Source organism: Pteropus alecto, unplaced genomic scaffold (genome assembly GCF_000325575.1).
Source record: "Pteropus alecto unplaced genomic scaffold, ASM32557v1 scaffold21, whole genome shotgun sequence".
Taxonomy (NCBI): domain Eukaryota; kingdom Metazoa; phylum Chordata; class Mammalia; order Chiroptera; family Pteropodidae; genus Pteropus; species Pteropus alecto.
The window spans coordinates 11,421,910-11,436,021 of record NW_006436282.1 but is presented as its reverse complement, the minus strand read 5'-3'; the positions used below and the strand labels follow the sequence as shown (position 1 = coordinate 11,436,021).

Genomic DNA, 14,112 nt, shown 5'->3' with positions numbered 1-14,112 from the left:
GCTGCATGTCCTTTACACATGAACACAAGGACAAGTATTATCTTATATGCCGATGGCAAAGTTTTACTTTCAGACTGGTCAGGTTCAGGTTGGCTTCAACAGACAACTGATGCTGCTGTCTAGATTGAGATAGAATGATTTCTTGCTAAATGATTTTTATTTTTGTTGAAGTATAAGATGTTTATTGAAGTATAACATTATTAAAGTATGACACATCAAGTATACATCTTCATGAATTATCATAAAATGAAAATATATATGTAGCTAGCACCCAGATCATGAATTAGAACATTACAGCACCCTAATGCCCTCTTACACTCCATTCTAGCCATTAACCCTCATCCTTCTTGATTTAATTATAATATCATTTATCAGTTTTGTCTGCTTTGCCTCTCAACAACAACACCATCAATTAACTGGATAGAATTGACTTCTGTAGACTACTTCATTCAACGACAGTAGAAAACACATTCTTCACAAGCTCAGATGGAACATTCAAGATGGACCATGTTCTGGGACATAAAACACACCCTAACAAATTTAAAAGAATAGAAATCAGACAATGTCTGCTCTCAGGACACAATGGAATTAATTTAGAAATCAATTACAGGAAACAAGATGAAAAATCCCCAAATATTTAGAGATTAAATGATACACTTATAAATAACACATTGGTCAAAGAATAAATGTCAAGAGAAATTTTAAAATATTTTCAACTAAACATAAATGAAAACAACATCAAAATTTGGGAATGCAGCAAAAGCAGTACTTGAAGGGAAACATACAGCATTGAATATATGTATTAGAAAAGAAGGATCTCACTAATAATCTAACATTCCATGTTATAAAATTAGAAAAAGGTAGAGCGAATTAATTTCAAAGTAAACAGAAGAAAAAAATAATAAAAGCAGAAATCAATGAAATGAAAAACAAAATTAGTAAACAAAATCAACAAAACTAAAAGCTGGTTCTTTGAAAAGATTATTAAGATCAATAGGACACACTAAGAACAAAAGAGAGAAGACACAGATTATTAATACCAGAAATGAAATATGAGAAATTTTTAGGGAACCCATAGATATTAAGAGGATAATGAAGAAATATTATGAAAAATTCTGTGTCCTCAGATTTAACAACCTAAATGAAATAGACCAATTCCTTGAATGACATGAGCTACAAAAACTCACACAAGAATAGATAATCTGAATAAGCCTATGTTTTAAAGAAATTAAATCAATAGTTAATAACTCCAAAATAGGAAACTCCAAGCCCAGATGGATTCATCTGTGAATTCTAACAAACATGTAAAGAAGAAATTATACCAATTGTCTACAATCTCTTCTAGAATATAGAAACGGAGCATTCTGATGCCAGCCTAATACCAAGACCAGACAAAAATATTACAAAAAAAACTATATCCAGCATCTCATGAACGTAAATGCAGAAATTCCCAAGATTCTTTATTTAGCAAATTCTGTATCAGTAAATAGAATCCAATGATGTATATAAAGAATTACAGATTACAACCAAGTGTAATTTATCTTGGATATTTAAGGTTAGTTCAACTTAAAACTATCAATTGTTGCAATACATAATAACAGGCAGAAGAAGAAAAATCAAGATCATTTCAATAGATGCAGAAAAAGTATTTGACAAAATCCAGCACCCATTCGTGATAAAAAACTCTCAGCAAACTAGGATTTGAGAGGAACTTTTTCAGTTTGATAAAAGCCATCTCAGCAAACTAGGATTTGAGAGGAACTTTTTCAATTTGATAAAAGCCATCTACAAAAAATCTACAGCTAAAATTATACTTAATGATGAGAAGCTAGAAGCTTCCGCACTAAGATTGGGAACAAGAAAAATTTCTTTTAAACATTGAACTAGAATTCTTAGCTAGTGAATATGACAAGAAAAGAAAATAAGTATTTTGACTGAGAAGGACATAATGAAATTTTCTTTGCAGATGACATAATTATCTGTGTAGAAAATCTGGAATAACTGAAAAAAAAAAAATAAACCATCAATAAACAGGTAGAATTTAAAATTAAAAACCCAACATCTTTTATTTTTGTACCTCCCAAAATGACATAGTTATAAATCTAACAAAATATGTATAAAAACCCATATGAAGAAACTACAAAACTCTGATGAGCAAAATAAAAGAACTAAATAAATAGAGATTCCATTTTCATGGATAGGAAAACTCAGTATTTTCAAGATGTCAATTCTTGTGGCTTTCAATAAACTAATTCTATAGTCTATATGGAGAGACAAAAGACCCAGAGCAGCCAATGCAATATGGGAGGAGGAGAACAAAGTTGGAAGACTAAGACTATTCAACTCAAAGACTTACTATAAAGCTATAGTAATCAAGACAGTGTGCTATTAGTGAAAGAAAAGACAAATCAATGAAACAGAATAGAGAACCCAGAAATTGACCCACATAATCTTTGTCAAAGAAGCAAAGGCAATATAAAGAAGCAGAAATAGTGTTGAAACAACTGGAACTCCATATGCAAAAAGTGGCTCATAGACCTAAATCTAAAACATAAAACTATGCTCCTAGAAGATAACACTGGAGAAAACCTAGATCACCTTGGGTGTGGTGGTAACTTTTTAGATATAACACCAAAGGGCATGATTCGTGAAAAAAATTGATAAACTGGACTTCATTAACATTAAAAACTTCTGCTCTGAAAAAGACACTTTGAAGAGAATGAGAATATACAAGCCACAAAGAGAATATATTTGCAAACAACATATATGATAAAGGACTGTTACCCAGAATATACAAGGAACTCTAAAAATTCAACAGTAGGAAAATGAACAGCTCATTTGATGAAAGGGTAAAAGACCCAAACAGACACTTTACCAAAGAATATATATAAATGACAGATAAGCATTTGAAAAGATGTTTTACATCATGTTGTTAGGAAAATGCAAAATAAAACAAAAATGAGATATCACTTCATATCTATTAGAATGGCCAAAATTTAGAACACCAACAACACCTAATGCTGGTGAAGATGTGAAGTAACAGGAACACTTATTGATTGCTGGCAGAAAAGCAAAATGATACATCTACTTGGGAAGATATTTTGGCAATTTCTTACAAAAGTAAACATATTGCATGATTTATCAATTGCACTCCTTTGTATTTACTCATGAATAAGAAGTTGAAAACTTATATTCGTACAAAACCTACATTTCTTTCATAATTGCTAAAACTTGGAAGCAACAAAAATGTCCCTCAGTATGTGAATGAGTAAAAACTGTGGTACATCCAGGCAATGGGATATTATCCACTGCTAAAAAATAAATCATCAAGATATGAAAGACACGGAGGAAACTTAAATGCATTATACTGAGGAAAATAAACCAATCTGAACAGGCTGTACTGTATAATTCCGAGTATATGACTTCCTAAAAAGGCAAAGCTATGGAGATAGGAAAAAGTTCAGTGGTTGGCGAGGGTTGGGGGCGGGGAGGAGGATGGATAGGAGGAGCACAGAGAATTTTTAGAGAGTGAAAATGCACTCTATGTGGTACCATAATGATGGATATATATCATACCTTTGTGACAACTAATAGACTGTAAAAGTCCGAGAGTAAACCCTAATGTAAACTGTGGGCTTTGAGTGATGATTTATTGGTATAAGTTCATCAGTTTTAACAAATGTACCACTCTGGTGTAAGGTTTTGATAATGACTGAAACTGTGAGTATGTGGAGATAGGGGCTACATGGGAAATATCTGTACCTCTTGCTCAATTATGCTTTGAACTTAAAACTGGCCCCACAGAGGTCTATTTAAAAAACTCAATAAAAAAGAGCCCATAGGAATTAAAATTCTGTTGTGGCCTTCAGTGTTTGTAAAACACCATATTCTGTCCTCAAACATGATATATAGCTTTTTTTCTGGGAGTTTAGTTTTATGTCGATAATCATTACCTTCAGAATTATGGAGAAACTGTTCCATTGTTTTTCTAGTTTTTTTTTGGTTGCTATTAAGAAGTCTCGACCAATTTGGATTTCTATTTCTTTACAAGAGACTTTTTGTTGTTGCCGTTAATTGGGTTTGGTATGTTTTCATCTATTAGTTAATTTCAAAAGAATTTTTAATTTAGAAATTTATGATCTTCATTACTGTAATTTAAAAAAATGGTTGTTTTTCTTGTCCTACCCGTTTCTATTCTTTCCTTCTGGTTTTTTTTTTTTTTTTTTACACTTTGGACTTTGTGTTTCTCATTGATTATCCTTTTCTCTCCTATTTTCCTGTTTTCCATCCTTTTAAATATTATCCTGTCTTATTTTATGAGTATAAATACTTTCTCATTTTGGGCTTATCCAGTCTTTTTTTTTTGGTAACTACATAGTTTCTAGTTCCTTCAAAATACTTTATTTTTTTGCCCTTTTAACTTATCTTTCGTGTTTGAATTTTTCCTTGAGTTTCAGTTAAATCTATGCTTTCTGTTCATGTTTATGTGTTGCAGACTGGTTGGGTTTGGTGGCTTGTTGACTGTGAGCTTCACTATAACACATGACTGGGATGGACTATTTATTTGGGGACTTCTGACAACAGTGTCCTCAGCACTTCTCACTGGGGAGAACATAGTTTGACACTATTTTGGTTCTAACTTTAGAGAGGCATAGAGTTCTCAGCATCTGTTTGTGTGCATGCATGCTTGTGTATCCTGTGACCCCCATGATGGATAATACATGTTGACATTTTGTGCAATTACACACTCATTAACTTTCTTAATTAAAATTTACCATGCTTCTGGTTAGTTTCTATTTGTTCCATTTCTTCTTTTTCTTTTTCTGCCTGCATTTGTATTAATTTCTTATTTTTTATGAATATATCTAATCACTATTGAACTTTTAACTTAAAGATGTCTGTTTTGTGATTGCCTTGAGTTTAGTATATACATCTAATCACAGTCACCTTCAAAATAACATTATACTACTTAATGAGCACCCAGTAGCAGGTTGCTGAAGCGGAGGAACCTGAAAGTGGGTATCAACTCCTCTTGTGATTGTGGCTTTCAGAGGTTCTATGTTCTCTCAGTTGCCTCCACTCAATACTTAGCTATTTGCTGAAATTTTTAGCTTACTTCTTCTACCCTTGTGCATGGCACCCAGCCCTTTATTCTTGTGTGCTGCCATAGTTGAGCAAGTGATGACATCCTGCCTCTCCTCAGGGAAGGCATGCCTTTTTTGGATTTAAGGCTGCTTGATCATTCTATGACCTCAGTTCTGATGGGTTCAAGAAAAAGTTGTGCTTTTATAGTTTATCTTTTATTTTTTTGTTGTTGTTGTTCAGAAATGAGCATAATTTTTCCCAGCTTTCCATATCCTAGGAAAAAATAGAAATCATCATCATTGTTCTGAAGAAATAGGAATGCACAATTTATCATTAAGCATGCATTTTTTGAACTCAATGCGAAAGCAAGGTTTTATTGACAAAAAATTAACAAAAACTCCATAAATAGTTGTAATATTAGTCAATACAATGAATGACAGATTCAGACTACTTTTTTTTTTTTTGCCAAGATTGTTCAGCCTATGTTTCTAGTGTATATTTCATATATTCCTGACCCATAATTTTCCATGCTTTCCATTGACCCTGGTGATGGAATCCTAAAGACTGCAATTTATAGGCCATTGCCATCTTGGCTGGTACATCACATGGTTGGCAGGCACGCAGCTGAGACTGGAAGGAAGTAGCTGTTTCTATGGATACCTCTCAGTGTGCGCTTTGTGTTTTAAGACTGTCAATGCATGTGCTCAGTATCCTGCCTCTGGGAAGAGTCAGGAAAAGGGTATTGCTAGTCATCATTGGGATTTAACTATGTGCCAAGGAGGAAACTCTGTTTATTGTACATATATTATCTCACATTCTACTAGATGAGACCATGCAGATGCTGGAAGTACAAAGTGGAGGTTTACCGAAATTCATCTTATCTGAGGGTAACTACTGCTTGTAATACTATATTAAAAATGAAAATAAGAAATAGCTCATGGGATGTAGTATATCAGAATAGAAGAGTTAAATGGAGACTCTTCTGGTCAATTTGGGACTCCACATATATTTGATGGTTACATTTTTCTCTCCATTAACTTCACAAATAAATATACTTAGGATTTTGTAACCTCCTGTATGATAAAACAGCATTGGCATATGATGCTAAATGTCGTAATCATATTTGTTGCCTTCTAGCATTCTTTCTTACATGGATATGCTGTTTCTAAAATATGAATCTACTAGATGTTTGAAATCTTTATATCTTTGAATGGCATTTTTGCCTTAAGGATATACCTCTCCTCCAATTTTATTCAGTCTGTATGTATTTTTTAAAAAGATTTTTATTAAAGTCAAGCTATCAGATAATATTATATCAGTTTTAGGTGCACACCATAGTTATTCAGCATTTATACACCCAGAGAAGTGATCACCATGGTAAGTCCAGCAACCATTGACACCATACAATGTTATCACAATATTATTAATTATATTCCCTATGCTGTACATTACATCCCCATGACTTTTTTGTTTTATACTTGGAAATTTGCACCTCTTATTCTCCTTCACCTCCCCCCATTTAAAAATATTTTCAATTACAGTTGATATTCAGTATTATTTCATATTAGTTTCAGGTATGCAGCATAGTGGTTAGACATTTATATAATTTATGAAGTGATCCTCTGACTAGTCTAGTACCCCCCGGCACTGTGCGTAGTTATTACCACATTACTGACAGTATTCTCTATGCTTTACGTTATATCCCCAGGACTATTTTGTAACTGTCAATTTGTATCTCTTAATCTTTTCACGGTTTTCACCCTGCTGCACCCAACCCTCTCCCATCTGGCAACCATCAGCTTGTTTTCTGCATCTAGGAGTCTGGTTCTGCTTTGTTTATTTATTTTATCCTATAGATTCCACATATAAGTGAGATTATATGGTATTTGTCTTGCTCTGTCTGACTTAGTTCACTTATTACCTTCCATTTTCATCCATGTTGCAAATGCTAAGATTTCATTCTTTTTTATGGCTGAGTAATATTTCATTATATATATGTACCACTTCTTTATTTGTCTGTTGATGGAAACCTAGATTGCTTCCATATCTTGGCTATTGTAAATAGCACTGCAGTGAACATAGGGGTGCATATGTCTTTTAAAATTGGTGTTTTGGATTTCTTCAGTTCTATTTTTAATTTTTTGAGGAACCTCCATACTTTTTTCCACATTGGCTGCAGCAGTTTCCAATCCCACTAGTGTATGAGGGTTCCCTTTTCTCCATGTTGTTGATAACACTTTTGTTGATTTATTGATGATGCCCTTTTTGACAGATGTGAGATGATATTTTATTGTGGTTTTAATTTGCATTTCTCTAATGATTAGTGACATTGAGCACTATTTCATATGTATATTTGCTATCTGTATGTCCTCTTTGGAGAAAGTCTGTTTAGGTCCTCTGCCCACTTTTAATTTGTATTGTTAGGTTTTGTGTGTGTGTTAAGTTGTGTGAGTTTTTTCATATATTTTTGGATATTAACCCTGTATCGGTTGTATCATTGATGAGTGCCTTCTCCTACTCAGTAGGCTATCTTTCTGTTTTGTTTATTGTTTCCTTTGCTATGTAAAACCTAGCTATCTCAGTAGGCTATCTTTCTGTTTTGTTTATTGTTTCCTTTGCTATGTAAAACCTAGCTATCTCAGTAGGCTATCTTTCTGTTTTGTTTATTGTTTCCTTTGCTATGTAAAATCCTTTCCTTTGTAAAACTTTTTTAGTTTGATGTAGTCCTTTTTATTTATTTTTTCTTTTATTTCCCTCGCCCAAGGCAACATATTAGAAAAAATATTACTAAGAGTAATGTCAGAGTTTACTGCCTACGTATTCCTCTAGTAGTTTTATGATTTCTGGTCTTACTTTTAAGTTTTTAATCCATTTTGAGTTTATTCTTATATATGGTGTAAGAAGGTGGTCTAGTTTATTTATTTATTTATTTTTGCATGTATTTTTTAGTTTCCCTAAAACCATTTATCTATTGAATAGGTTTTCTTTATCTCATTGTATATTCTTGCTTCCTTTGCCATAGATTAATTGACCACATAAGTGTAGATTTATTTCTGGGCTCTCTATTCTGTTCCATTGATCTTTATGTGTTTTTATGCTGGTACCATGCTGTTTTGATTAATAGACTTCTAGTATAGTTTGATATCAGGTATTGTGATACCTCCAACTTTGTTCTTTTTTTCTCAAGATTGCTGTGGCTATTTGGAGTCTTTTATGGTTCCGTATAAGTTTTGGGATTATTTGTTTGAATTCGGTGAAAAATGCCGTTAATATTCAGAGATTGTATTGATTTTATAGATTTCTTTGGGTAGTTTGAGCATTTTAACAATGTTAATTCTTTTTGTCCATGAGCAAGGTATATACGCTTCCATATATTCATATCTTCCTCAATTTCTTTTTTCAACATCATATAATTTCCTGAGTACAGGCCATTTATCTCTTTGGTTAAATTTACTCCTAGGTATATTATTTTTTATTTTGATGCAATCGTAAATGGAATTGTTTTTTCTTAATTTCTCTTTCTGATAATTCGTTGCTGGTGTATAGAAATGCAACTGATTTCTGAATATTAATTTTGTATCCTGCTCCTTTACCTAATTCATTTATCAATTTTAATATTTTTCTGTTGGAATCTTTAGGGTTCTCCATACATAGTATCATGTCATCTGCAAAGAATAACAGTTTTACTTCTTTTTTTCCAAGTTGGACACTTTATTTCTTTTCCTTTCTGATTGCTGTGACTAGGACTTCCAGTACTATGTTGCATAAAAGTGGTGAAAGTGGACTTCCTCGTTTTGTTTCTGATCTTAAGGAAAATGCTTTTAACTTTTCTCTGTTGAGTATGATGTTAGCTGTGAGTTTATCATGTATGGCCTTTATTATGTTGAGGTATGTTCCCTTTTTACCCACGTTGCTGAGAGTTTTTATCATAAATGAATGCTGGATTTTGTCCAATGCATTTTCTGCATCTATTGATATAATCATATGATATTTATCCTTCATTTTTGTTAATGTGGAATATTGCATTAACTGATTTGCAGATAGTGAACCAACCTTGCATCTCATGAATGAATCCCACTTGATTATGGTGTATGATCTTCTTAATGTACTGCTGAATTTGGTTTACTAATATTTTGTTGAGGATTTTTACATCTGTGTTCATCAGGGATATCAGCCTATAATTTTATTTCTTTTCCTTCCTTCCTTCCTTCCTTCCTTCCTTCCTTCCTTCCTTCCTTCCTTCCTTCCTTCCTTCCTTCCTTCCTTTCCTTCCTTTCCTTCCTTTCCTTCCTTTCCTTCCTTTCCTTCCTTTCCATGGTGGCCTCTTAAAATAAAGTTGTGAGCCTTTCATCCTCTTGAATTTTTTGGAATAGTTTGAGGATAGATGTTAACTCTTTAAATGTTTGGTAAAATTCACCCATGAAGCCATCAGTCCAGGATGTTTGTTTGTTGGGAGTTTTTATTCAGTCTTTAAAATGACATCAGAGACCATTTTCTCTGCTAGGGCTTCCCTGATGCCCTTACATAGAATTAAGTAGTTTACCTCCTGTTCTACTTCTTGATACTCTTCTAGTCCTGCATCTGTCACATTCTGTCATAAAATATTTGTTATAGATCAGACTCCCCTTTTAGACTTGAATTCCTTGAAGACACAGTACATGTCTCTTTTATGCTGATACTTAATACAAAGCTTGGACATGATTTAGGTACTTACTATTATTCAGCTGAATTATATATGTTGGTCATTTTAATGGTTCTGCTTAAAATGTTTAAAATTGTTATTTATATTTTACTAAATGAATGATAGGCCTTTATATTTCTCGTCATACTTAAAGACTGAACTATTTCCATATTCAGAATAAAAACATAAATCTTTTAAAAAGGATTTATTGATATTTAAAATATTAAGGTGAGTAAAAGAGCTGTGACCTGCAAATATACATTGATATAAATATAAGATGGGATTGTAGTTTTATGAATACATATATTTGTTAAATCAATTTCTGATTTGGTAATCCCCAGCCATACCTTCAAATATTTTAGAAACAAGTTTGAAAAGGTAGCTTATGAATAAAGCAAATAAAATATTATCTTTATCTGACTCCTGAAACTATTGAGGAAGTTTGAAACTGTTACAATTGCAACATTCTTATTTTACACTAGTTTTAAGGGCATGGGGAAATTATTTTGTTACTTGATTAATCAGTAGCTAACTAAAGAGCCTGCACATTCTATAGGCCCTTACTTTTCTTTATGCAATAGATTATTAAATACGTGATTTAGTTTTATTTAAAATTATATTTTAACTTGTTAACTTTTTTTTCTACCCAGTGTAGTGACTATGACCTGGAATTTGGAACCGAGTGTTTGCAATTAGCTCTAAAATACTGTCACATTAAAGCCAAACTTGTGGAAGGATCACCTGATCTCTGGAAGGTAATGAAGTTGGTACTTTGCTCTGGATCTCGTCTGTGCTTATGTCATTCCTGAAGACATATTCTGCAAATACAAATACTTTTCAGGCGCTTTAGAAAATGGAGAAATAGTATAAAAATACTTGGTTTTCATACCGAATCAATATTTCCAGGAGAAAAGGGGTGTGTTTGTGTGTGTGTGTGTGTATGTGTGCGCACGCTTGCACGCACATGTGTGTGTATGCATATATTAAAGGAGCTAACAGTCTCACTGAGTTTTCTAAGCCATCAAAGTATGGTATCATTTCTGTTGCTGGGTTTCAAGAAAATTCACTTCGATGTAATTTATTCAAGCAAACTCCATTTGACCAATAAGATCGTTTCAGTCACAATTTTTTTCTTGTTCTCTGTACATAACCATTTACTCCGTTGCCTTACACTCAACTAGATTGAGGATGCAACACTGCTTTCCACAATAGCAACATTTCCTTCCAGGCCCTGGGGTGGGAGCTACAACTTAACTGGGTCGAAAGAATATCTGCACAGTTCTGCCCCAGTGGGGTGGGTAGTTGATCCCCTCACTGCTCTCGATGAGGAATTGGACTCTTCTAATGACAAACTTCTTTCTTTTGGGAAGGAATGAAGTGATTATAGCCCCGTGTTACAGCTTCTTTAAGCCAGGAATATTTTGTTGCATGACTCTCATTTGTTTCATCAGTTAGGAAAATGATGAATTGGACAGTATATTCTGAACTAGAATTGTAAAGTCATTGCATAATTTTGAAGTAAGTATTGCTGCTTTTTAAATCTTGGATGGAATCTTTATATTTCTATCCACTTAAATCTGATTAGGAAGGATTCTTTGTTACTCGAAGATTATATGAATCCAAAAGCATATTTCCTTGTTGATTTAGAAACTATGAGTTTATTAGGCACTTTGCACAATAATGTAATGGGCTTTGCTTCATGTTGAGATTGCCTCATACATTCTTAAATTGTTCTAAGATTACAAAATATTGACATGCCTGGATTATTGCCCAGTGGAGAAAATTCATACAGTATTTTTGCTTTTTAAAGATTATCCAAATGTCATCAACCAGGAGGTGAACATTTTATTCATTTTGTTTATCATTTTCTATATATGACTCAGATGGTGATATACATATTCATTGTGAGGATTTTGGTAATAACCAATTAGGTGTTTTGTTAAAGATCCAGACACATTTCTATAGAATTTCCTTTGTCTACTAGACATAATTTGCAGACTATGTAAAACAAAGTGGAAATTCTGAGACTTTTTATTGCCACTAATATGTCAATGCTCTTTGGAGACATAATACTGACATCTTAGGGTGTGTGATTATCTACTTCTCGTGGGTATTCTGAGCCTTCTTCAAACTTGAAAGCACTCTGAGGTCTGCAGATAAAAGAGAAGCAGCACATTGCTCTTTGAATTTCCACATCATTTTCACAGATTTATTTCAAAATTGTTTTGGTGAAATCTCATTTTCACTGCTTCCTCCAGCAACACAGTATTAGTCCTCACATTTTGTCCCTCTCCTTCCTGTTATGTACGGTAAATGTCAGTGCACCAAGGCAGTGATTCACTTAAGTGCTTCTCTTTGTTCCTGTGTTGCATCATTTTATACATGCTGGTATGAGTTGAATTATGTTCCTACCAGAAGTCCTGACCATTGGTGCCTGTGAATGTGATTTTATTTGAAAACAGAGTCTTTGCAGATCTAATCAAGTTAAGATGAGATTATACTGGTGTAGCATAGGCTCTAAATTAAACATATAAGAATAGGAGAATAGATACAGACATAGATAATGGGAGAATGCTAATGATGATGGAGGCAGAGAGTAGGGCGATCCATCTATGAGCAAGGGAAAGCCAAGTATGGCTTGCAATCAAAAGAAACTAAGAAGAGTCTGGGAAGGATTCTTTTGAAAAAAGACTTCAGTGGGAGCAAGGCTCTGTGGACACCTGATTTTCAGACTTCTGGTCTCCAGTACTATGAGAGAATAAATTTCTGTTGTTTTAAGCCACCCAATTGGGAGTTGTTATGGCAATTCTAGGAAATAATACACATGCCAAAGGATGACAGACTATTAGGCCCAGAGGGATCATCTTCGTAGTATCATTTTCCAAACACGAGGATGAAAGGAAGCCCCACTTCTATGAAAGATGTTTGAATAATGATGTACCTCAACGAGATCTTGGATTCTAAATGGGCATGAAATGCCATGGATTGGGCAAAAAGTCTTTCACATGACAGTTATGAATGAGATCTTTTTTGGTACATTTCTCTTGAGGTGAAATTATTTTGAGTGCAAATATTACAGTTGTTTAAATTTACCTTTTTTCTTCTTTTGCATCCTGTCTCATCTTCCACCTTTATCTTTTTGATATTTTCCTAGATGTTTACTTAGCCCTATTTAGCCTTTTTTGGTGACATTGTATGAATTGTCTTTAGTATTGGCTTCTAATTTTATTAATTTGTGGTCTTACCATTTTGCACGTATAAAGAGTATTTCCATTGCTTTTATACCAAAGCATGAAAACTACACTTTGAAATTAGTGTTATAATTCTATAATAATTCCAAAGGTACTACTTTTTTTTTTTTAACTCTAATTTGAGAAAAGATTTAGTACAATTATACTAAAACTGGTACTGGACTCAGGTGGCATAGCCAAGTACCTGGAACATGATTCAGAAATCTGACACAGTGAAAAACACATTTTAAGAGGCACTTCACTACGATACAACAGTAAGACAAGGATGAACTCTGAAATGCAGAGTTAGGATACCTTTCCCTATCTTTCAGAAATCAAGAGACTCACCCCCCACAGTGGTATGACTAAGGACTAGAAATTTCTTATGAGTGCATGTAGAATTATTAATTCAACTGCCACCAGAAATCCCAGGAGAGTTATTTTGTATTTTCCTTCCTTCCTTCCTTCCTTCCTTCCTTCCTTCCTTCCTTCCATCCTTCCTTCCTTCCTTCTAACATGTACAGTTCACCGCCCTCCCCACACACTTAATTCTTTTTAAAAATTTTTTAATTAAGTTTATTGGGGTAACATTGGTTAATACAATTATGTAATTTACAATTGTACATTATAATTTGACATCTGTATTTGATCTACCATGTTTTGTATTTTCTATGCATGCCCACCCACCTCTATCTTTTTAGGAGTAAATATAAAAAGTAAACATTCAGAGTTGATGCCAACCTTCTTGCTATAGTTTCTCTGGGGCCTGGAAGAAACATCAAATTTTTCAGATCACCAAGCAAGGCAGAGGACATCCCCATGGATGATGGACCCCCTCCCCAAAGAATGAACAACCACAGAAGGGTACAGGACTGATTTTCAGGAATAGAGATCAGCTCTCACGTGTTCCCTGAGTGGTGGTGCCTTGCCAGGCCTTAGGGAATCCATACTAACTTTGGTGAAATTTCATCTAGTCTGTGGAAGATCTTATATTTCATTATAGTTGTACCATGTTTTTGTCCCAATATATTAAAGATGTGGTCACTTATTACACTATACAGACCTAATTGAACAGACTTCTTGTTTTTAAATGTTAAAACCATCCTCAAGGCATGA

The 14,112-nt window shown here is 33.6% G+C and overlaps 1 protein-coding gene across 3 annotated transcripts in view; it reads left to right on the top strand.

The window, feature by feature from the left end:
• The window catches only part of ISPD (isoprenoid synthase domain containing), a 229,117-nt gene that overhangs the window by 64,047 nt on the left and 150,958 nt on the right, over positions 1–14,112 (top strand). For all 3 annotated transcript variants that reach the window (XM_025046929.1, XM_006911961.3, XM_025046930.1), the window contains one exon: positions 10,417–10,521. In XM_025046929.1, the coding sequence (XP_024902697.1) occupies positions 10,417–10,521 (105 nt within the window). The remainder of the gene's footprint in view (positions 1–10,416; positions 10,522–14,112) is intronic.